The sequence below is a fragment of the Gracilinanus agilis genome, chromosome 4 (assembly GCF_016433145.1).
Source record: "Gracilinanus agilis isolate LMUSP501 chromosome 4, AgileGrace, whole genome shotgun sequence".
NCBI lineage: Eukaryota > Metazoa > Chordata > Mammalia > Didelphimorphia > Didelphidae > Gracilinanus > Gracilinanus agilis.
Window position 1 is genome coordinate 187934726 of NC_058133.1, and position 22144 is coordinate 187956869.

The 22144-nt window shown below is 41.4% G+C and overlaps 1 protein-coding gene across 5 annotated transcripts; it reads right to left on the reverse strand.

The window, feature by feature from the left end:
* Nucleotides 1-12999: 12999 nt before the first annotated feature.
* CD300LG (CD300 molecule like family member g) lies at nucleotides 13000-21138 on the reverse strand. Of its 5 annotated transcripts, XM_044673701.1 has the most exons (7): nucleotides 20996-21138; nucleotides 18638-18970; nucleotides 15839-15940; nucleotides 14564-14756; nucleotides 14204-14310; nucleotides 13618-13840; nucleotides 13275-13363 (listed from the first exon to the last, which is right to left on the reverse strand). In XM_044673701.1, the coding sequence occupies exons 1-6, from the start codon at nucleotides 21036-21038 to the stop codon at nucleotides 13650-13652; spliced, it is 969 nt and encodes a 322-aa protein (XP_044529636.1). In that variant the 5' UTR covers nucleotides 21039-21138; the 3' UTR covers nucleotides 13275-13363; nucleotides 13618-13649. The 5 variants fall into 5 exon arrangements, with proteins under 5 accessions (XP_044529637.1, XP_044529639.1, XP_044529636.1 ...); XM_044673702.1 differs by lacking the exon at nucleotides 13618-13840 and having other exon boundaries at nucleotides 13000-13358; XM_044673704.1 differs by lacking the exon at nucleotides 13618-13840 and having other exon boundaries at nucleotides 13196-13363.
* Nucleotides 21139-22144: the final 1006 nt, after the last annotated feature.

The window sequence follows — 22144 nt, forward strand, 5'->3', positions numbered from 1 at the left end:
GCTGTAGGCATGATATCATCTCCCACATATAAGAACTTGGGCACACTGAGTGGAGGGTGGAGGGGCAGAATTTCCTAATGATTCTTGCTCAGCTGCTAGTAGGGGTGCCTGGGTCAATGTTCGGTTTTAATCACCCTGAGTGTTCACAGGAGGCAGAAGGGGAGATGCTGAGAAATTGAATAGTTGCTTGATAATGAAGAATGAAGAAGTGTTGGGCCATGAGTAAAGAGGGTCATATTATTTGTGTTGGAGACCACTTCTACTTCCTCCCTTTGGATATCAAGGGGAAGATAAGGAGAATGTGATAAATTTCTACTCTGCCTCCTCCTCCTTCTCATCCTTCCCCTTTGGTTGATTAAGTCCTCCTTGGGGCCATGCTAAGGACCCACTGGCAACTGCTATCTGCAAGGAGAGATCGAAGCCAATACCTAGCTCACCACTTTTGCCTGTGGGTGAAGGTGGCTAGGGAAGATCCCTGCAGATTGTGCTCTAAGCCTTAGAGCAGGGGTTGGCAACGTATGGCTCTTTCTGCAGGAGCCATAAAGTCAACCGCAGCACAGTAACTAATAGTTCACGCATGACATCGTGTGTCATGTGATACGTCACGTGATCCTTTCGGTACTGCGACTATCTTCTAAGATAGAAAGCTCCTTCATTGATATTGCCGCATGAGACGAATCCTGGTCGTCAGTTCGGCTTGGTAGGTGTGCTGTGTGTTCCTCCTTCTGCCCTCTCTTTACTCGTTCCACACCTGTTACTGACATCTTGGGGTTCTGTATAGTGATTGATCACTTTTGTCTACATTCTCTATCCCTCTGCCTCTGATTTACATGGCTTTATCTCAGTGCATTCATGGGGTCTGCACTCCCTATTTGTGGGATTATTATTGTTTTTAACTTTTCTACCTGCTCTTAAAGGGGAACTATAGTCAGATTACATCTTTACATATGCTTCATTAGGGAGAAGCATTTCTCCCCAGTGGTTGTTTCATTTGATACAGAATGATTGAGTAGGCAGCACTGATAAACACCTGTACCAGGAAATGTGTGTGATGTGTCCTGGCCAGTTTTCCATGAAAAGGTACCTTCCTCCCCCACTACTTACTAATGTCTGCACACAAGTCATGTTATTTTCTGTAATCACCTGATCTCCTACTTAATTTATGTGGCCAAATGGCTTAACCAGCAGGCCGGCAGCTTTTTCTTCTCCTGTTGCCTGACTTGAGAGAGGGAGAGGAAAAAGTATTCTTCCCTGAATTTTTCTCTCTTTATTTCAGCAATCTTCTTAGTGTAAAGGAGTTTTATATGTATGTATACAGTTATATCAGTATTATAGTGCCCCATTAAGTCTTGTTTTTTGATTAATAATCAAAATAATTTTGATTGATAATCAGCAAAACCATGCAGCACCAGAAGTCACATTAATGTACTTTATTCATCATTGGTTAGCACATAATAATGTTATTAAAAATAGTTCAGAGACTTATTATACTTTAAAAGTGTTATTCTTACATAAAATGCACATATTTACTTGTATTCAGTTAAACATATTGTACGGCTCTCACGAAATTACATTTTAAAAAATGTGGCATTTATGGCTCTCATGGCCAAAAAGGTTGCAGACCCCTGCCTTAGAGTCTAAGGTGGTGATGGCGAACTTATGGCATGCATGCCAAAAAGGGCATACAGAACCCTCTCTGTGGGCACATGAACCATTGCCCACCAGAGTTCATTACTAGAAAGGCAGAGGGACTCCGAGGAGTTGCTCCCTTCCCCCACTCCACTGTACTGGGGACATTTTTTCACTTCACTCGCCCCTCTGTCCAGCAGCCCAATGGGAGTGCTTCCTCCCCTGTCTGGGGTAAGGGTGGGGTAGGGCATGCAGCATGGATCTCTGGGTGGGGTGGTGGTGGAACATGGCACTTGGTCTCTAGGGGAGTGGGGCACAGCATGAGGTCTCTAAAAGGACTGCCTTCCCTGGTTTAAGGCAATCTGCCTTGGTTCTGACTTACAGGATTTGAGGGAGGAGAAGAGCTGGCATCCTGGGGAATGGCTCTTTGCCTACCTAATATTTTCACTTAGGGAAAGTTTGTGCAAACAGGAGCAATTATCCTTCCATGCACTCTATCCTATTTGTAAACACAAAATTGGTCCATTGATCATTCCTAGGGCCTCTTGGGAGGTCTGATAAAAGGTCTTGTCTTTTTAATTCACCTTCTGTCTTAGAACTGATATTAAGTAGCAAGAGCTAGGCAATTGGAATTTAGTGACTTGCCCAGGGCCACACAGCTAGGAAATGTCTAAGGCCAGATTTGAACCTAGGGCTTTTCAACTCCAGGTCTGGTGCTCTATTTAATGTGCTACCTCTATGTCCCAGGAGATCTTTTCACTCAATCTTTCCCAGGCTGTAGTTAGGTCTCTCTTCAAGATAAAGGGCAGAATAAGTCCTTTCTGGAACTTGGCTGAGTGTTTCTTTTTGTTCTTCCTGACAATGAAAATAAATAAAATCCCAGACCAAAGATCAGGACTTAGGAGCCTGATACACGAAATATCCAAGACTTGACTCTAGTACACATGCCTAGGTCATTCCTATTCTTCCACCGATTTGCTCCTCCCTGCCTCCCCTCTCATTGTTCTGTGGGGCTTCTTAGTGGTTCAGTTCACCTCTTGTCCCCCTCTCCCACTATTCTCCCTCCTCCCCAAATAATGAAATGGCAAAAATAATGTATTTGTAGAGCTAAATCACAGGACACCAGAATTTAGACCATCTAATTCAACCTCTCCATTTACATAAGATGAAACTGAGGCTGAAGAGATTGTTTTTTTTTTTTTCTGGATAATGAGAACCCAAAGTCTAAATTCATGCTCATCTTTGTGTAAGAGGGAGTCCTATGGCCAACTACTGAACTCTGCAAAACTCTTTCCCTCTGTGTGTGTGTGTGTGTGTAGATGTTGGGAGTGGGGAGAAGACCATATCATGTAGATATGACATGACAAGCACTGTTTAGAGTTCTAAGTAATGATGGAGCTATTTTTGAACTGGCTAAAATGGGTCAAAGGGGATATGAAACTTGAAGGGGACGTATGATCCTGAGACGCAGTTTCTCCGTCATTCGATTAGTCCCATGAGCATTATTTAGTGGTTACAAAACTGAGGAGAGGGGAGGGAGCAGAACATCATGCTCCTCCATTTCCCGAAATTGTTTCACAGGCAGTCTAATAGTTCTAGCAGCCCTAGCTATTGTTTCTACAAGGTCTAGCTGTGGCAGAGATCAGTGGGGTGAATGTTGGAGTGTGTCCCAGTGAGCTCTGAGGCTATGGGAAGGCTGATCAGAGGATGCTCAGGGACCCCTTCCTGTCCACCCTGCCCAGATCCCTCATTCTCTAGGGTCGGAACAAAGACATTGAGAACTGAACAGGGTGTCCACTGGTAGCAGACAGGAGAGGCTGACAGGCACGAAGAGAACAAAGGAAGGGGCTGATGACCAGGGGATCCCTATCCTGGTGCCCTTTGCCTGTTGGCAGGACCATAGAGAAACACACATGGACAATAAAGCATCACAATTGGGCAATTTGAGTGACAAAGAATGATATACCGAGAAAGGCTATGGCACATCCTTCCTTTCCCTGTATTTTATACTGCAGACCTGGGTGTGTGTGTGTGTGTGTATGCAAGATTAAAAGGCAGGTTTCCCAAGTTCTGAACCCAATTGTTTCTGCTTATGTTTTTTTAAAAATAATAACTAGTATTTATGTAATGATTTACAATTTGCCAAATACTTTACACATATTTCATTTCATTCCTCACAACCACCTTGGGAGGAAGGGCTATTTTTATTTCCATTTTATAGATGTGGAAGGAAGGAAAGAGAGATGCAATTCATTAAGCATCTACTATGTGCCAATTACTTTACAGATATTCTTCTTTTTTTTTAAACCCTTAATTTCTGTGTATTGTCTCATAGGTGGAAGAGTGGTAAGGGTGGGCAATGGGGGTCAAGTGACTTGCCCAGGGTCACACAGCTGGGAAGTGTCTGAGGCCGGATTTGAACCTAGGACCTCCCGTCTCCAGGCCTGACTCTCAATCCACTGAGCTACCCAGCTGCCCCCTTTACAGATATTCTTATTTGAGCCATTCTCCAATTGAAAAGTGGTTAAAATATGTGAATTTCAAAAGAAGAAATCAGTATTCTTAGTAATCAGATAAAACGCTCTAAATCACTAATAATTAGAGAAATGCACTTTAAAACTACTACCTGACACTCATCAGATTGTCTAACATTACAGAAAAGGAAATTGACAGCTGCTGGAGGAGATGTGGAAAAATAGGTGAAGTTGCAAACTGGTCCAATTATTCTGGAGAATAATTTGAAGACTATGCATCTCTTTGATTTGGCAATACACCTACTAGATCTATGTCCCATAGAGATCAAAGGAAAAGGAAAAAAGCCAATATGTACAAAAATATTTGTAGCAGCTCTTTTTGAGGTAGTGAAGAAATGGAAATCAAGGTGATGCTCATCATTTGGGGACAATAGGCTGGACAGGTTGTGGAATATGAAGTTGGTGGAGTACTATTGTGCTAGTAAGAAATGATGAGGAAGATGGCTTCAGAAAAAAACATGGCAAGACCTACATGAACTGATGCAAAGTGAAGGCAGAAGAACCAGAAGATCATTGCACATGGTAATAGTAATAATGTAACAATGATCAACTCTGAAAGACAGTAACTCTTATCAATGCAATAATTTACTACAGTTGCAAAAGACTCATCATGAAAAGTGCTGTCTACTTTCAAATGGAAAACTATTGAACTCTGAGTAGTTTTCAGCTTTTTTTTGCTTTTGCTTTCTTATTTTTCTTGTCTTTATTGGGCGACATGGCTGATATGCAGATCTATTACATGATTTCACATATATAATGTATAACATATTGTTTGGGTGGAGGAAAGGCTGGAAGGAGGGAGAGAATTTGGAACACAAAATGAAAATAAATGGATGCGGAAAAAAATGAAGAACTGCAACCCCCCCCCCCAATATCTCATTTGGTTCCCACAACTACTCTTAAGAGATAGATATTATTAAAACCCCCATTTTACAGATGGGAAAATGGAGGCAAAGAACAATTAAGTGATTTTATAGATTTTACAGTTTATAGATTATACAAGATTATATAGCTAGTAAACTTGTGAGGTAGGATATGAACTTAAGTCATCCTGGCTCCAGGTCTAGTGCTTTGTCCTCTGTGCCACCTACTTGTTCCACTCTGGCCTAAGTTCTTCTAGTTTGACCTGGTAATGTGTGCATGACAACCACAGAGTTGGCCCACTTATGTTCCTCCATGTCTTCAAGGATCAGTCAGTTTGGGCTGAGTTCCTTTAGTCTGTGTTGGGGTTGATCTTGTCTGCGGTGGTCCTGGAGCTGAGAGTGGGAGGGACAGGAGTTTGGGCAGCTGGGGTTCATCTTGTAACCAAGACTCTAGGTTAGTTCAATATCCCATTTTTCTTGGGCTGGAGCTGATTTATAGTGCTTAAGTATAGTCCTATGACTAGAGCCACTGACCTGTGTATCCCAGACAGACCTTATAGCCTCCCCTTCTATCTTTTTTTTTTAAATTAAAATTTTATTTTATTTTCATGAAGTTTCTATTTCTTTCTCACACACCTTCCTTCCTCCAATTGAGAAAATAAGGGGGGGGAAAACCTCTATCTCTGTTACAATCATGTATAGTCAAGCAAAAGAAATCTTCCCATCTTGGCCTATCTATCTATCTATCTATCTATCTATCTATCTATCTATCTATCCATCCATCCATCCATCCATCTATATTTCTCTCCACCCATCTATCCATCTCTCCCCCACCGCTCTCTCTTGATCTGTCCATATTTCTCTCCATCCATCCATCCATCCATCTATCTATCTATCTATCTATCTATCTATCTATCTATCTATCTATCTATCTATTTCTGTCTCTACCCATCAATCTATTTTTTGATCAATTGAACTATCTCTGCATTCTGAGTACGTCATTTCTTGTGTTATCTTCACCCCTGCTGATTTCTCTCTCTTCTCTTCTCTCTGTCTTTCTTCTCTCTCTCATCTCCCTTCCTCTGTATTTATATATCTTGCACACACACACACACACACACACACACACACACACACACACACACACACACACGCATAGGTCTACCTTCTGAGTACATCATCTCTTGTGTTGCCTTTGGGGTGAGGTGATGGTGTGATGAGGGAAGGAAGCAGATTTGGAATCAGGGTTACTGGATTCAGATCCTAATTCTGCTACTTAACTTTGTGGCATTGAGCAAAAAAATCCCTCTCTGCTCGAACCAGGAGAACGTTATACACAGTAACTGCAATATTGCGGAGTGATCAAATGTGACAGACTTTGATAGTTGAGTAATACAATGATCCAGGACGATTCTGAGGGGCTTAATAAAAAAGAATGCTCTCTACCTCCAGAGAAAGAACTGTTAAGAGTCTGAATGTAGATGAAAGCATATGCTTTCACTTGTTTATATGGGTATAGGATTTGGGGGTTTGGTTCCATAAGATTATTAACTTACAAAAATGAATAATATGGAAATAGGTCTTGCATGATAGTACATGTATAACCCAGATCAAATTGCTTACCATCTCCAAGAGGGAGGCAAGGGGGGAGGGAGACAATATGGATCATATGACTTCAGAAAACTTATATGGAAATTTATTCTTAAAATAAAATTAAAATTAAAAAAATTTTATAAACTTTCTGCTCTTCCATTTCTTCATCTGTAAAATTTGAGGGTTAGACGAGATGACTTCAAAGTTCCTTTTCAAGTCTAAATGTTACTGTCCTGTGTCTAACCAGGTCACTGGCATCGTGGGGAGCAGAATCTAGATATCCTGATCCCCTAGTCCTACCCCTTTCTGCCTATATCACTGAGAAGGTTGGGCATTTGGATTAATCACCTTAAGTTTGCCATGTAGAATGTGAAGGCCTAGGGCCTGTGTCCTCTGCAGTCTCTTTAGTTTAAAAACCTTTTTTTTTTTTTTTAACTAACAAGCATTTATTTTTCTCTCCATTCCACTTCTCTTCCCCCACTAAAATAAAACGAAAGAAAAACAAAGCCTTGTAACAAATATATATAATCAAACAAAACAAATTCCTGCACTGGCCATGTCCAAAAAAATTTGTTTCATTCTGTACTCTGAGTCTGTCATCTCTCTAATGAAGGGGAAAGCATGTTATAGCATGAGTCCTCTAGAGTTGTGGCTGGTCTTTCCCAAAACATTTAGAAGTCCTTACTTTATCTTGTATCCTTTTTTCCCTCTTACCTTCTGTCTGAGAATCAATACTAAGCATCACTTCCAAGGCAGAGAGCAGTAAGGGGAAGGCAATTGGGTTTAAGTAACTTGCCCAGGGCCACACAGTTAGAAGGTATCTAAGATCTGTTTGAACTCAGGATTTCCCATCTTCTAGGCCTGACTCTCTACCCACTGAGCTGCCCAGTTGCTCCTTATCTTGTATTCTTGATCCCATTTTTTTTTCATTGTTTGCCCTGATTATCATCCCTCCTTTCTTTCTAACCTTTAGTCTCTCCTGGTCTATTGGTTCATTCTCTGCTAATTATAAACATTTTCTCCTCACTCCCATCCAAGAACTCTCCCCCATGACTTCCTATCCACTTAAGTTATCATTCTGTATTTCTCCCCTCTCAGCCAAACTCTTTGAAAATCCTGTCTATACTCCATTGCCTCCATTTGCTCTACTCTCACTCACTTTTAGCCCCTTATAGTGTTACTCAAGTGAAAGAACACCCTCTAAAGTTACCAGGGATCCCTTAATTGCCAAATATTATGACCTATTCTTCGTCCTCCTCCTTCTTGACCTTGGGGCAGCCTTTGAAACTCTTGGTGACCTCCTCCTGGATACTCTCTCCTCTTTGGGTCTTCATGATGCTACTCTCTTTTGGTTTTCCTCCTACCTTTCTGATCTCGTCTCAGTCTTCTTTGCCAGATCATCATCCATCTCATGTCTGCTAACTGCAGATTTACCCTATGGTTTTGTCTTGTGCGCCCATCTCTTTTTCTCTACTCTTTCCCACTTGGTGATCTTCTTAGCTCCCATGGGTTCAGACTTTTCAGTCTTGTCCAACACTTCATGACCCAATTTGGGGTTTTCTTGACAAAAACACTAGATTGGCTTGCCATTTTCTTTTCCAGCTCATTTTATAAATGGGGAAACTGAGGCACGCAGGGTTAATTAACTTGCCCCGGGTTACACAGTTGAGTGCCTAAAGGCTGGATTTGAACTCAGATCTTCCCAACTCCAGGCCCAGTGCTCAATCTGTTGCGCCACCTACCTACCCTTCATTTATGTATCTCTATCTCTGTCTCTGTCTCTCTTGTCTCTTATATAATGTCTTTATATCACTAGCATCTATCATGGTGCCTGGCATGTAGCAGGTGTATAATAACTAACTGAATGATTGAGCCTCAGGTACCTTATGTGTCAAATGGGGGAAAAGACCCTGGCCTTACATAAGGCTATTATGCTAACCAAATGAGATAATGTATATCCAGGTCTCAAAATTTACATGTTTAACTTTCACAATTTCAAGTATTCTAGTGATTTTATTAGAAACCTTATTTTAACTTCCATGTTGGCAACTGAGCATCTTTGCATTTATGTGTAGTAGAGAAGAAAAATGAGAGGCACCAAGTGCTCAAGTTTATGGAGTAACTAGCATCCTACTAGGGTGGTTTGGCATAATCTACCAGCTGGTTAGAGACATTGAGGATGCCTATCCCATCATCCATTGCAGCCTCATAGTTAAACATCAACTTGCCTTTGCTGTGCTTCCATACTGTAAGACGCTTAAGGATCTCAAATAATACACAAAGCAAACATCGGTAATGGATTAATTCAAGCTGGTGTGTCTTTCACAATCTCCAATGCCATTTACTGTGTGTGAAGGACAGTATGTCAGAGGTGATGTTGAGAACTTACCAGTCTTGGTGTCTTTCTGATAGGAATGATGAAAGTTCCAGCAATCTTTCCCTTGGTTTTCAGAGGGCAACCAAGGTAGAGGTTTACAGCTATATAGCATATAGAGCACAATGTCCTCATGCTGCCATTTGAAACAGTGGAAGGTAATATTCAGGTTAAAAAATGTTTTAGTTTTGAGAATTTTATTCACTGTATAGTATGGTACTGTAGATTTCATGTGATATGAAAAATGAATATTGTTTGAAATCAGTGGATTTTTTCATTGAGATATTAGCACAAAAGGTCATATAATTCTAGAGAATCACTAGCAAGAAAAAATGTTATGTATGTTACAATTTTATTTTGTGTTCTACATTTTATGGGTTATTTCACGTGTCAGGAAAATAACATATTATCTTAGTTAATGACAGGGAATGCTATCCACCTCCAGAGAAAGAACTGTTGGAGTTGGATGGATACGGATCAGAGCATCTTTCATATCAGTGTATTTATGATTTTATTTTGAGGTTTTGCTTTTGTATAAGTGTGCTCTTACAACAGTGACCAATATGGAAGTGAGTTTTGCATTGATAATACATGTATGGCCCAGATCAAACTACCTACTATCTCTGAGTAGGAGGAGGGAAGGAAACAATTTTGATCTGTTAATTTGGAGAAATGTATGTTGAAAATTATTATGATGTGTAATTGGGAAAATAAAATATCTTTGAATAAAAAAATGTATGCAGAAAAGTGTATCTCCAGCAATCTCTAGTGAAAGATTACAGTTTTTGGTGGTCATAGGAACCTAATACCCTATTTACTCTAGGTTCACTGTTTCAGCAATCACATTTTTGACTTTTGTGTCATTTTCTAGGAATGTTATCCTCATGAAAGTTGAAGATTGACTGTACATGAAAGTATTTGGGATAAAAGGGCCTATAAAATATAAGATATTTATTATTCCTTGTCTCTTTTCTCCCTCTTCCTACATCTCAGCCTTTTAATGGCATCTTGGGGTGTTGCTCTATTCTGAGAGTGACCCTTTATGTACAGAGCTAGGATCTCATTATCACTTTGACCCTTCTTTTTAGAAAATTTTCCTGTTAAAGAAGGCCAGAGCTATAAGAGGCTATAAAAACTAGTCTATTCACTTCTTTTTATTGGATAAAAAAAATGAGGTCTCTAAAGGGGATATGACTGTGTTGTGGAAGTTTTGAGTTTCTTGAGTCTAGTCTTTGAGAGATACTCCAGCAACCACATTTTTCTAGGGTTAAGTAGAGAGTCTGTTGGGAATGGGGCTACAGGGATCTCTACTAGGTATTCTGAAGCTTTGACTAGACCAATAATCATCCTAGTTGTTTCTCATTCTACATCACTGGTTGTCATCTCGGATGTGCTTCATCCATACCCAGGAAACAAGGCCAGAGAGTAACTTGGCCAAGGACACATTGCTAATTAATGATGGTTGTTGTTCAGTCATCTTTGGTCATGTTCAACACTCTGTGATCCCATTTGGGGTTTTCTTGGCAAAGATGCTAGAGGTGTTTGCTATTTCCTTCTCCAGCTCATTTGATAGAAACCGAGGCAAACAGGGTTAAGTGACTTGCCCAAGGTCACACAGCTACTAAGTGTCTAAAACTGGATTTGAAATCATGAAGATGAGTCTTCCTAATTCCAATCCTAGAACTCTAACCACTATGCCATCTAGCTGCCTCTAATTAATGATGGACCAGAGACCAGCTCTTCATCCCTGTCTTCCCTAACTTGTTACATCAGAAATGCCTGATGTAGAGGAGGGGCTCCTGAGCTTTGCTTCGAAGGAAATATTTTCAGAGGTAGAGTTAAGGAAGGACGATATTCCATACATGAAGGATAGACTTTTAAAGGCAGAGAGGCAAGAGATTGACTGTCTGCTGGTTCACTAGAGAGGAAGTTGCCTGAATCCCTCATTCTTTGAAGCCACCTTTAGCCTTATGGTCTTTCCTAAGAAAAACAACAGCTGTTTCCTAATACGGCCCAAAGTGCCAGGATTGTCCCCTACCCCCAACTCGAGCTGCATCCCATGGGTTATCAGGGATCTACATCCTTTGTCCTTCTCTGGCGCCAGGAAAGAAGGCAAAGTTAGCCTTGCCTCTACCTTCCTTTGAAATGAGGTTTAAGGTAATGCTGTAAACAATTAAGGGAAGGGGGCTGGGAATATGGAGACTCCCAAAAACTTCTATTCTACTGAAATGGATATATGATCCTATTGTTAAGATCTTGAATTCAGGGCTAGGAAGCACCTTAGAGAACATCTAGTCCTACTTTCTACCTTTATACGATAGAGGAATCAAAAGCCTGAACAGAGGAAGTGACTTGCCCAAAGTCTCACAGTGAACTAAGAAGTATAGCTAGAATTCTAACTAAATCTTCTTATGCCTGATGTGCAATAGGCATTGAGTAAATATCCTCTGTCTGATTCCCATTAGATTGGGATTTCCTTGAGATCTTTCTGTCTTCCATTGTATACACAATGCTTAGCACATTGCCTGGCACATATTAAGCACTTAATAAATACTAATTATGAGCCTGAGTTCAAATATGTCCTCAGACACTTTCCAGCTGTGACCCTGGGAAAATCACTTCACCCTCTTTGTCTTAGTTTCCTCACCTGTTAAATGAGCTTCAGAAGGAAATGGTAAACCACTTCTGTGTCCTTGCTGAGAAGTCAGACATGACAGAAATGACTGAAAAACAAGTCTTGTTTTGTTTGTCCCCAGAGGGTAAAACAAAGCATAATGGGTAGAAATTATAAAAAGGTAAATTTTGGTTTGATACCAAGAAAAACTTCTGGATAGAATGCTGGACCTGGATTCAGGAAGAATCTGAGTTCAAGCCCAGCTTAGATACTCACTAGCTGGGCAAGTCACATAACTTCTGTCTGCCTCAGTTTCCTCATCTGTAAAATGAGCTGGAGAAGGAAATGGCAAACCACTCTAGTATCTTTACCAAGAAAACCCCAAATGGGGTCAAGAGGAGTCAGACATGCCTGAAACAACTGAAATTGCTAATTGGCTGATTGACTCTAAATCAAGAGATATTTTCAGTATAAGTAGTTACTTGTCACTTCCTTCAACTAGGGAAGGTGAAGGTTCTACATGTGCGTCTGCTCTAGCAGTGGTGATGTCTGAATAATCTCTGTTCTCTGATCATCTTTTCCATGATTCTCAGACTCTGCTCGAGTCTCTAGGGCAGCCTTACCAGTTCAGGCTTAGCCATAGGTAAGGAAAGCAAGTGGGAGAAGGGGCTATGGGAGAGAGGAGGGAGGAATCAAGTCTGTAGAGAGTGTGACCTTGCATATCCCAATGGATTTTCCTGTTTTTGACTAACCCTTACCTTCCATCTTAGAACTGACATTAAATATTGATTCCAAGGCAGAAGAAAGGCAAGAGCTAGGCAATGGGGGTTAGGTGACTTGCCCAGAGTCATGTAGCTAGGAGGTGTCTGAGGTCAGATTTGAACCCAGAATCTCCTGTCTCTGTCCACTAAGCCACTTAATGACCTTCCTTCTCCTTTCCCCTTTGTGGAATTTTTAGGGCTATTCCCATTTCCCTGAACCAGAGCTCTTTACTCTTAATCTCTATGGCTTTTGTTCCCCTTAAAGCCTATGCCTGTTAGAATGTGTCCCATGTTAGAAAATGAATTCTTGAGAAAAAGGAATTGTTTCATTATTTGTCTTTTGTCCCCATCACCTAGCACAGTGCTTGGCACATGGCACACACTTAATAAATTAGACTGATTGACCACTCATGGAACTGGCCAGTATTTTTAGTCACAACTCATCCCATGTTGTGTTCTTATTCTTGGTTTTTCCTTTGGGTAGGAAGAGGGCATAAAGTAGCATTCCATTTATTGTTAAGGAATTGAGGGCCGGTTATCATAGCCAACATTTAAGGTTTATAAAGCATTTTATATACACAATCTCATTTAAGCCTCACAACAACCCTGTGAGGTAGGTCATCTAGGTATCATCGTGCCCACTTTACAGATGAAGAAACTGAAACTCAGAGAAGTCAACTGATTGTCCACGGTCATGTAGCTAGTAAGAGGTGGAAGTGGGACTCAATCTAGATCTCTACAGACTCCAAAGCCAGCCCCTTTCCTGATATACTTATGATGTCCAAGATAGCAGAAGGTGCCCTGGTCCTGAAGTGAGGAATCAGAGAAACCATGGAAAGAAAGCAGGTTTCTGACTTTCAGGGTCCATATGTAGGCCACACCTAGGAACTCTTCCATGTGAGAATGTTCTTAGATCAAGCATCAGTCTAGTGATTTGTTTCCCGAGTTTGAGTAGTGAAACTGCCCATTCTTCCCTGTTTCCAGTACAAACTGAGCTGGAAGAGATTTCAGAAGCAGAAGTTTTAGGCAAAGAGTAGCTCTGAGAGAAGTGGTAAGAAATCTCCAGCACCCACATCCTTCTATTGTACTACAAAAAAGAAACTTTTTAAAAGAACTTTATTTTCAAGATTATTTAGTCCACTCCCAACCTACCAACATTTTTTGTATTAAAGCTCCTTTTGGCACCAACAGATCCTAGCAATAAATCCGGTCTAGACCCTCAAGAATGGGCTATGCCAGTCTGATCCACCTGGAGCAGTGTCCACTCATCTTCTGCTGATCCTATCCCATCAATCTTATAGCCAGGCCTCCAGAATTCAAGTCACATGCCAGAGATTCCAGAACATCTAAGACAATATAACACTGCCTGCTTCTGGTTGCCAAGATGGGTCCACCAGCAGCAACCTCAAGTTTGAGGCTACTCCTCCCTCCCTCAGGCACTCTGTTGTACAGAACTCTGCTTACTAGAGTACCTTGTACAAAACAGACATTTAATAAATATTCTTTTAGTTTAATCAGTGCTAAGAAGTTATTAGACAAACTACAGCCTAGCAACTGAAGGTGCTTAGATGATGACTATCAGGAGAGAGAGAGTCTTGCCTCCTTTCCTTCCCTTCTCTCTCTGTCTCTGTCTTTGTCTCTATCTCTGACAGTCTCTGTCTCTCTCTCTGTCTCTGTGTCCCTGTCTCTGTCTCTCTGTCTCTCTCTCCCAATAAACATCTCACCCAAGTGATAATGTTTCTAATCCTTATCCAAATGAACCCTTAGGACCATAGAATGTCAGAGCTGGAGGGGATGCTGGCTGGAGTTTTAGTTAAAAGACCTGCTGCTCTCACCTTTCTTTCTTCTTGCTGACAGGACCAGGAGAGTTCCTATAACCACCACCAAAAGCAAGAGGAGAATGATGCATGGAGCCAAAATTCGGATCAATGGGATGGATGGCCTGGGAACAGAAAGAGAGGGAGAGAGAAGAGAAAAATGGAAGAGGGAGTGAGGGAGATGGGAGAGGGAGATGAGAGACAGGAAAGGGAGAAGGAGATGGGAGAGAGGGGGGGACATGGGAAAGGGAGCAGGATATGGGGGAGGAGAGATGGGAGATGGAGAGGGAGAACATTTTTCTGACCTTCTCCATCAGAGTCAGAGTCAGATAGAAGGTCTGCTGCCTCCAAGGAAGAGACCTCAGCTCTGGAGCTCACCTGGATTTTGACTTTATATCATTGGAGCGATGGTGGGATGTGACTGCCTGGGCTGCATCTTGTTGGGTTCTCGTCTGGAAGGTCTCTTGTTTCCATTGAGGTTTTGCTGTCCTAGTCCCCACATTAATGAATGTTGTTGGCTTTATCTTTTCCTGGGTAGGAACATTCACTTTTGGGTGGTAACTAGAAGAGGCTACAGGTGAAAAGATAATATTTTGACCTTCCCCTTTACCCCATCACCTCCTCCACACTGTTTCAATCAAGAGATGACTCAGATTGGCTCAAAGAAGCTGAAATTCAACCCATTCTGAGTAGTCCACATATCAAGAACATCTGGAGAGAAGCACGGAGTTCCTCTGTCCATATGAATCATAGTTAAATTCCAAGATGTGAAGTTTCTCACCATTATTATCTTCCATCTCTCCAAATATTTTACATCAAAACACATTGAATATCTATTCAGAATTTCTGTCCCCAGAGTCCTACCTGTTATCTTCCCATTCCCACTTTTGATACCCATTCTCTCCACTCACTGGGAACAGTGTGAACTGTACAACAGAGCTCCATCTCCTGTCCCAGAAAGAAGTTATAGGTTCATAAGATCATATATTTAGGGGTAAAAGGGACCTTAGAGTTCTGCTGACTCAACTCCCATATATTACAAAGAAGAAAATTGACATCTAAAGAGGAAGTGACTTGCTCAAGGTAACAGAGTATCCAAAAGAGCTAGGATTTGATCCGAAGCCCTTTGACTCCAGAATTAGTCCTCTTCCTTTTCTTTATATCACGACCCTGCTCCCTTACATTGTTCATCTCATACTCAGAGGTATGCTGATAAATGTTTAACAATAGGCTCTCTGAAAAAAATTCCACGCAAAACACACTTTTAAGTTTGATCTGCAGTATTAACATTTCCCTCATCACTTTGTCAAATCTATAAATGATCAAAACAATAAATCATCCCTGGATTTGTAGTATTTGTCTATTTTTGATGTATAAGTGCTCACACTGGAAATTGAACAATTGGTTTTGGAGAGCTAATAAAAGCCAGCTCTAGCATATCCTTCTCTGCCCTCCCCCGCCCCAAATGTACTTTGGGTGAGATTAGAGAAGGAAGGAGGTGGCTAATAACGGAACTACCCCTTTTCACTTATCATGCCCTGTCTTTGCAGGAATACAGGGACAGAGTCTATTGCCTTCCTGACACAACACTTCTCTAGCACAGAAGGCAGCCCCATTCCACCCCAACCCCCCCACCCCAAATCAATCACTCACTTAACTCTGGAGACCGAGTTCCCCAGACTTTTGCCCCCCGCTGGACACTTCTTGTAGAAAGAGGCTGAAAGGAAGGGTTTGGGGAGACAGAACTCCTGAGCCCTAGAGAGAGAAGAGAGAAAGCAGGGTCCTATCTTGGGGAAAAAACTGGATTTCACAACATACCTGGAGGGCTCAGGACCCCAAAACAAGACCTTCCAGTATGAGGAAGCCCCAGCTCTTCCATCACTCAGTTAAGGGTACACTAAACTCTGTCGTGCTCATTGGAAGATAATGAAGTCATCTCTCAATTTTCCTTACTAGAAAGGAACACTAGTGGTGAAGCTGAAAATCAAATGCCAGATTACAGATTAGAGCCTTTCATTTTATAGAAGGATAGACTGAGGCCCAGAGGGGTTAGGTGATTTGTCTTAGGTTATACAGTTAGTTAATTGGAAGAAAGGGTTTCTAACCCAGATTTTTAATCTCTCACCTCGAGAGAAAGAACTATGGGAGTAGAAATACAAAAGAAAAAACACTTATCTTATCACATGTGTATATGGGTATGTGATCTTCAAAAGATTGCTCTATAGCAAAAATGAATAGTATGGAAATAGGTATCAAGTGATAACAATTGTACAGCCCAGATTTTCAATCTCCATGTCCAGTTTTCTCTACCACAGTTCTGCCCATCATCTCTCCCAGTGTACCATTTCTACCTGTGGAACAACCATTTCTTCCTGTTACCCAGGCTTAAAACTTTGAATAACTTTTTCTCTCTCTCCTTTGTTCTCCATATCCAAACCAGCCACCAAATCCTTGTTTTTTTTTTTCTTTAAAAAAAATCCAAGAACATCTATTTCTTTCTCTTTATCCACCCCCCCAGAAACTTCCTTCATTTATGTCCTTATATTAGTAATATAAATTCATGTCTAGAATGCAGTAGAGTTCTAAAAGTATTAAAGAGGTCAGAGGATCATAAACTTTAGAGACCATCTAGGCCAACCATTTTATAGATGAAGTGCCTAAAGAGGTTGAGAGACTTGCTTAAGATCAGTGTAAACATTACTATCTCCATTTGTCAATGAGGAAACTTGCTTAGGATCACACAGCTTACTGTTTATTATGTGTTTATTCCATGATTGCCTTTTTATCACTGTGCCTACTGCATTAACTTGCTGGTTTCTGAAAATCCAGTCTCTACCACCTTGCCATAATCCATCCATCCATCCCACAGCTACCTGTATGCTATTCCTGTGGTACTCATTGGATTATGTTATTTCCTTGCTCAAAAATCTTCAGAGGATCCTTATTGGCTACACAGGATAAGCTCCCTATTGTCCTCTCGTCTTCTCTTCAGTTGCAATGTCATCCCCACCTCAACCAAGATTAACCGGTTACGGGATTCTCGGTTGACCATTCTCTTCCTAACCAGTCTAACATGTGACACCTATGGTAAGTCTAGGTGTGTTTTTTTCTACACCGAGAGGCATCCCTATTTCCCCTGGTATCTGGCTAGCCTTGCCTACCATCTCCCACAGCTCCAGCTCTAAGCCTGTCTAGGACCTCAGCCCCTCTTCCAGTTTGGCAACGAGAAGACAACTGGTGGCTAGGCGGTAAAGTGGATAGAACACTGGGCTTAGAGTCAGGAAGGCCTGAATTGTGGTTAACTTCAGATACTCCTTAGATTTGAGAACCTGGGCAAGTCACTTAACTTCTGTCTGCCTTGATTTCCTTATCTGTAAAATGAGGATCATAATAGCACCTGCCCGGGGTTGTTGTGAGGAAAAGCTGAGATAATATGTGTATATATTAAATGTTAAGCATTTGTAAGGTGTTTAGCACAGTGCCAGGCATATAGCTGGTACTTAATAAAGGCTCATTCTCTTCTCTTTATAGTGAAGGGAAAGTATACTGGAAGAATACCCAAGTTATAGTAATGTGGTTTTAGATGAGTCATTTAATAACCTCTTGAGATCTCAGAAAAGGGACCTTAGAGAAAATTTAGAGGTGATCCCTTGAAACTAAAAAATTCAGTGGATTTATGGTCTTAATCCAAAATCCTTCACTGTATCCCTCAGTGACCCTGGCCTCAAGCATCTGGAGCTCTCTCCCCCAAACTCTCAAATGACTCTTGTTCTAAAATCCCCAATTCTCTCAGTGCTCCAAACTATTCAAATCCTTTAAGGTCCTCAGTTCCAGACCAAAAAAAAACAAACCCTATGTAGCTGGGAAAAAAGCTGAGTATTGGCTAAGAACACCATGGAGTAATGCATGAGTCCGTGGTGTAGTCTGAGGGAAGCAGAGGGGACCTTGCCTCTGGGGACTTCCTGTGGGGCAGAGCATCTTTTGGTAGTTATCAATGGACCCTTAACAACAGGCAGCAACTGCAGGCTGAGTGAATAGCCAATATGGTAGGGGGAGGTGAAAGTGACCCAGAAATGCATTATCATCCTAGCTCAGAAATACTTAGGAATGATCTTGACCTTAGGGGACCATTTGTTAGGGGTCACCTCTTATTTCTAACCCATGACAGCTCTCTACCCAATAGTATTAAGAGGTCACAGGTTTGGAACTGAAAAAGACTTTAGAGGTCATCTAATCCAACCCCCTCCCTTTATAGGGGAAGAAACTGAGTTCCATAAAGGAAGAAGTTTCTTGTCCAAGGTCACTTTGGTGAGCAAAGATTCAAAATCCATTACTTTCCAATACTGACTTTAGAACATATTGTTCCATTTCCTTGATCATCCCCGTAGCAACCCTCTCACCCCTAGCCCATCTTAGCCTCAGTCCTCCAAGTTTGTAAAGAGAAAAAGTTACCTGAAAAAACTTCCACAGTCACTTCAAAAACCTCATCAACTCCAAATCTGGAAATCCCACATTGATATTTCCCAGTATCCTTTAGGGTGAGGTTCCTCATGATCACAGTGAATGCTTGACTTTGGGGATTGTCCATGATGGATGTCTTGCCATTTGTTTCTTCTTTCCCTGACTCTGTGGTGATGATAGTGACACAACGTTGAAAGAATAATCTGGTCACTTTGCACCAGTATTTATTATTTTCTTGATGCTTATCCTCATAGAAGCACTGCACAGACAGAGAGCTTCCCTCTGGCCCACTGACTTCCTTTGGACCCACCATGGCTCCATAACCTGAAATCAAGGGGAATAAATAAAGTTGGCACTCCCTGGAACTACACAGGTTCGGTTCTTGCAGAGAGGAAGGTATAGGGTATTTCCCCTCAGAATTAATCTGATTCTTCCTTTTAATATACTCTCTGAGATCAGCGATTCCCCCCACCCCCCACCAATTTCCCTCTGAAAATGGAGTCAGGATTATGAGCTCCATTGTCACAAATGAGAGAATAAAGGATGGCAGACAGGTAAAAATCAAGTCAAACAGAGGCAAGAGGGGCCTTAGATGCAATTAAAATTAGAAGGAAAACAACAAACTGGAAGAACATTTTTATAACAAAACTCTCTGACCAAGGTTTAATTTCTCAATTATATAAGGAACTAAGTCAAATCTACAAAAAAATCAAACCATTCCCCAATCAACAAATGGTTAAGGGACATGAATAGGCAGTTTTCACATGAAGAAATCAAAACTATCAATAAGCACATGAAGAAGTGTTTTAAATCCCTCCTGATTAGATAATGTTAATTAGATAAAACAATACTGAGGCACCACCTCACACATGGCAGACTGGCCAGTATGGCAGCAAGGGAAAGTGATAAATGTTGGAGGGGATGTGGAAAAATAGGGACACTAATACACTGCTGGTCGAGTTATGAATTGATCCAACCATTCTGGAGGACAATTTGGAATCATGTGCAAAAGGCTTTAAAAGAATGCCTGCCCTTTGATCTAGCCATACCAATGCTGGGTTTGTACCCCAAAGAGATAATAAGGAAAAATAGTTGTATGAAAATATTTATAGTTGAGCTCTTTGTGGTAGCAGAAAATTGGAAAATGAGGGGTGTCCTTCATTTGGGGAATGGCTGAACAAATTGTGGTATCTGATGATGATAGAATATTATTGTGCTGAAAGGAATAATGAAACGGAGGATTTCTATGTGAACTGGAATGACCTCCAGGAATTGATACAGAGTGAAAGGAGCAGAACCAGGAGAATATTGTACACAGAGATTGATACACTGTGGTAAAATCGAATGTAATAGACTTTTCTACTAGCAGAAATGCAATGACCCAGGATAATCCAGAGGAATTTATGAGAAAGAATGCTATCCACATCCAGAGAAAGAACTGTGGGAGCAGAAATGCAGAAGAAAAACATGATCAATCATGTAGTTCGATAGGGATATGAATAGGGTTTTGAAGTTAAAAGATCACTCTACTGCAAATATGAATAACATGGAAATAGGTTCTGAACAATGATACCTGTATAACCCGGTGGAACTGCTTGTTAGCTCCAGGAGGGGGGAAGAAAGAGGGATGGGAAAAATGAATCATGTAAACATGGAAAAATATTCTAAATAAATAAAAAAAAAGAAAAAAGAGAAGAAAGAGGAAAAAGAGGGTTTGGGTAAGAAAAGAAAGTTGTGAAAAAAATAAATGTAATAAAATTTTAAAAAGGGGGCCTTAGAACTTCCAAGTCCGATATCTTGAGCTCAGGTGCTATACCCCAGGTACTGAGTACCTCCTTCCAGGAATCCACTAGGACCAATATTCTCTCTCTCTCTTTTTTTAAACCCTTACCTTCCATCTTAGAGTCAATTGGCTCCAAGGCAGAAGAGTGGTAAGGGTAGGCAATGGGGGGTAAGTGACTTGCCCAGGGTCACACAGCTGGGAAGTGTCTGAGGCCAGATTTGAACCTAGGACCTCTCATCTCTAGGCCTGACTCCCAATCCACTGAGATACCCAGCTGCCCCACCAATATTCTCTTGACATCTCAAGCCTCTATGGGAAAGGGAGAGCAGAAATTGTTGATTTGGAAGCAATTGAGTTGGATAGGTTAGGCAGAGTGGGAGAAAGAGGCTGCAGATGGACTGGTCAGTTGACCTGAAAGGCTGCTTTTGGGGAAGGAGAATTCAATACCCAAAGTCTTCTACTCTGGAGGGACAGGACTGTTTTGAAGACCTACAGTGAAAGCCCCCAAATCCCAGGCCTTCCTCCCACCCATAGGGGCTTTCTAGTCAAGTCCTTTCTGTCCTTACCTGGGATGATGATCCAACTCCACAGTAGCAGAAACCTCATCATCTGTTCTGGAGCTAACTCAGGAAAGATAGGAAAAGAGGATTCTTTCTCTGGGGACTAGACAAAAGGTTTGTTGAGTCTATGTGAGAACCCTGATGCTTCTCTAAATGTTACTGGGAAAATGATATCTCAGCAGTCAGTCTCTGCCTTTAGGTACGTCCCATAGGAGCATCATTTCCTCCAGATATCCCAAATAAGAATGAGGAGGGAAGTGTAAGGGGGGGTGCTGGCCCATCTGGGTGGGAGGAGCTTCTGACCACTGATCCTTCAAGTTCTTTCCAACAAGGGTCCATCTACCTACCGTCCTTCCCAGTTCTGAGTACTTACAGAAACCAGGAGCTCCCTCCTTTTCCTGCTTCTTGCCCCACCAGCCCCACAGTTGAGAAAATGCCAGCGCTTTTTTCTCCTATGGTTGCCGATCTCCAATAGTCACCACACAGTCAGCCACCAGCCTTGACCCCTGAGTGCTTAGCTCCAGCACTGCCTCATCTTCCTTGAAGTTCAAGGGCCTTGATTGAGTACTAAATGAAGATGACCACTGGGTGGCAGCAGAAGGTTGAGATGAAGCCCCCTAGGTAGCCTCTGACTTGTTTCTAGACTGTTGAAATTTTAAGAGTGCGGAGAAAAATGCATATTTTCTCTGCATTTTTTCAAGGAAAAATATAAATCATCTTTCTACACGAATCCCCATAGAGACTGTTCTAATGCTTTCAGTCTCTCTTTGATCCGTTGCTCTATTTTCTCTCCTCACTTCTAGCATGTACCTGCTCCCCTTTAACGAGAATGAAGACCTGAAAGGAGAAATCTTTTAATGTCTTCTGTTCTTCCAAATTTCTCAGCATAAATCTGCACTCCCTTCCCCTTTTCTGTAGGCTTGAACAAACTGGCCTACCAGTTGCTCCTTGTTTTTGTTTGTTTGACTTTAGCACTTGCCATGACGGCTTATTTTACTTTTTAAATTTTGTTTATTTTTTCCATATTGTTCATTTTTGTAAGTGATTTCATATGGTTCCAAACATATGATTTCAGAAAGAGCTAGAAAGACCTGCATGAACTGATGCAGAGTGAAATAAGCAGAACCAGGAGAACATGGTACACAGTAACAGCAA

Bases quoted from the DNA above. Each gene is read 5' to 3' on its own strand.
- CD300LG (XM_044673701.1), bottom strand. From the start codon at position 21,038: ATGATGAGGTTTCTGCTACTGTGGAGTTGGATCATCATCCCAG. The intron at 15,941-18,637 runs GTAACTTTTTCT...TTCTCTCTCTAG, and splicing joins GACTGTGGAAGTTTTTTCAG to GGCTCAGGAGTTCTGTCTCC. The intron at 13,841-14,203 runs GTGAGAGCAGCA...GTTTTGTACAAG, and splicing joins GTCAGCAAGAAGAAAGAAAG to GTACTCTAGTAAGCAGAGTT.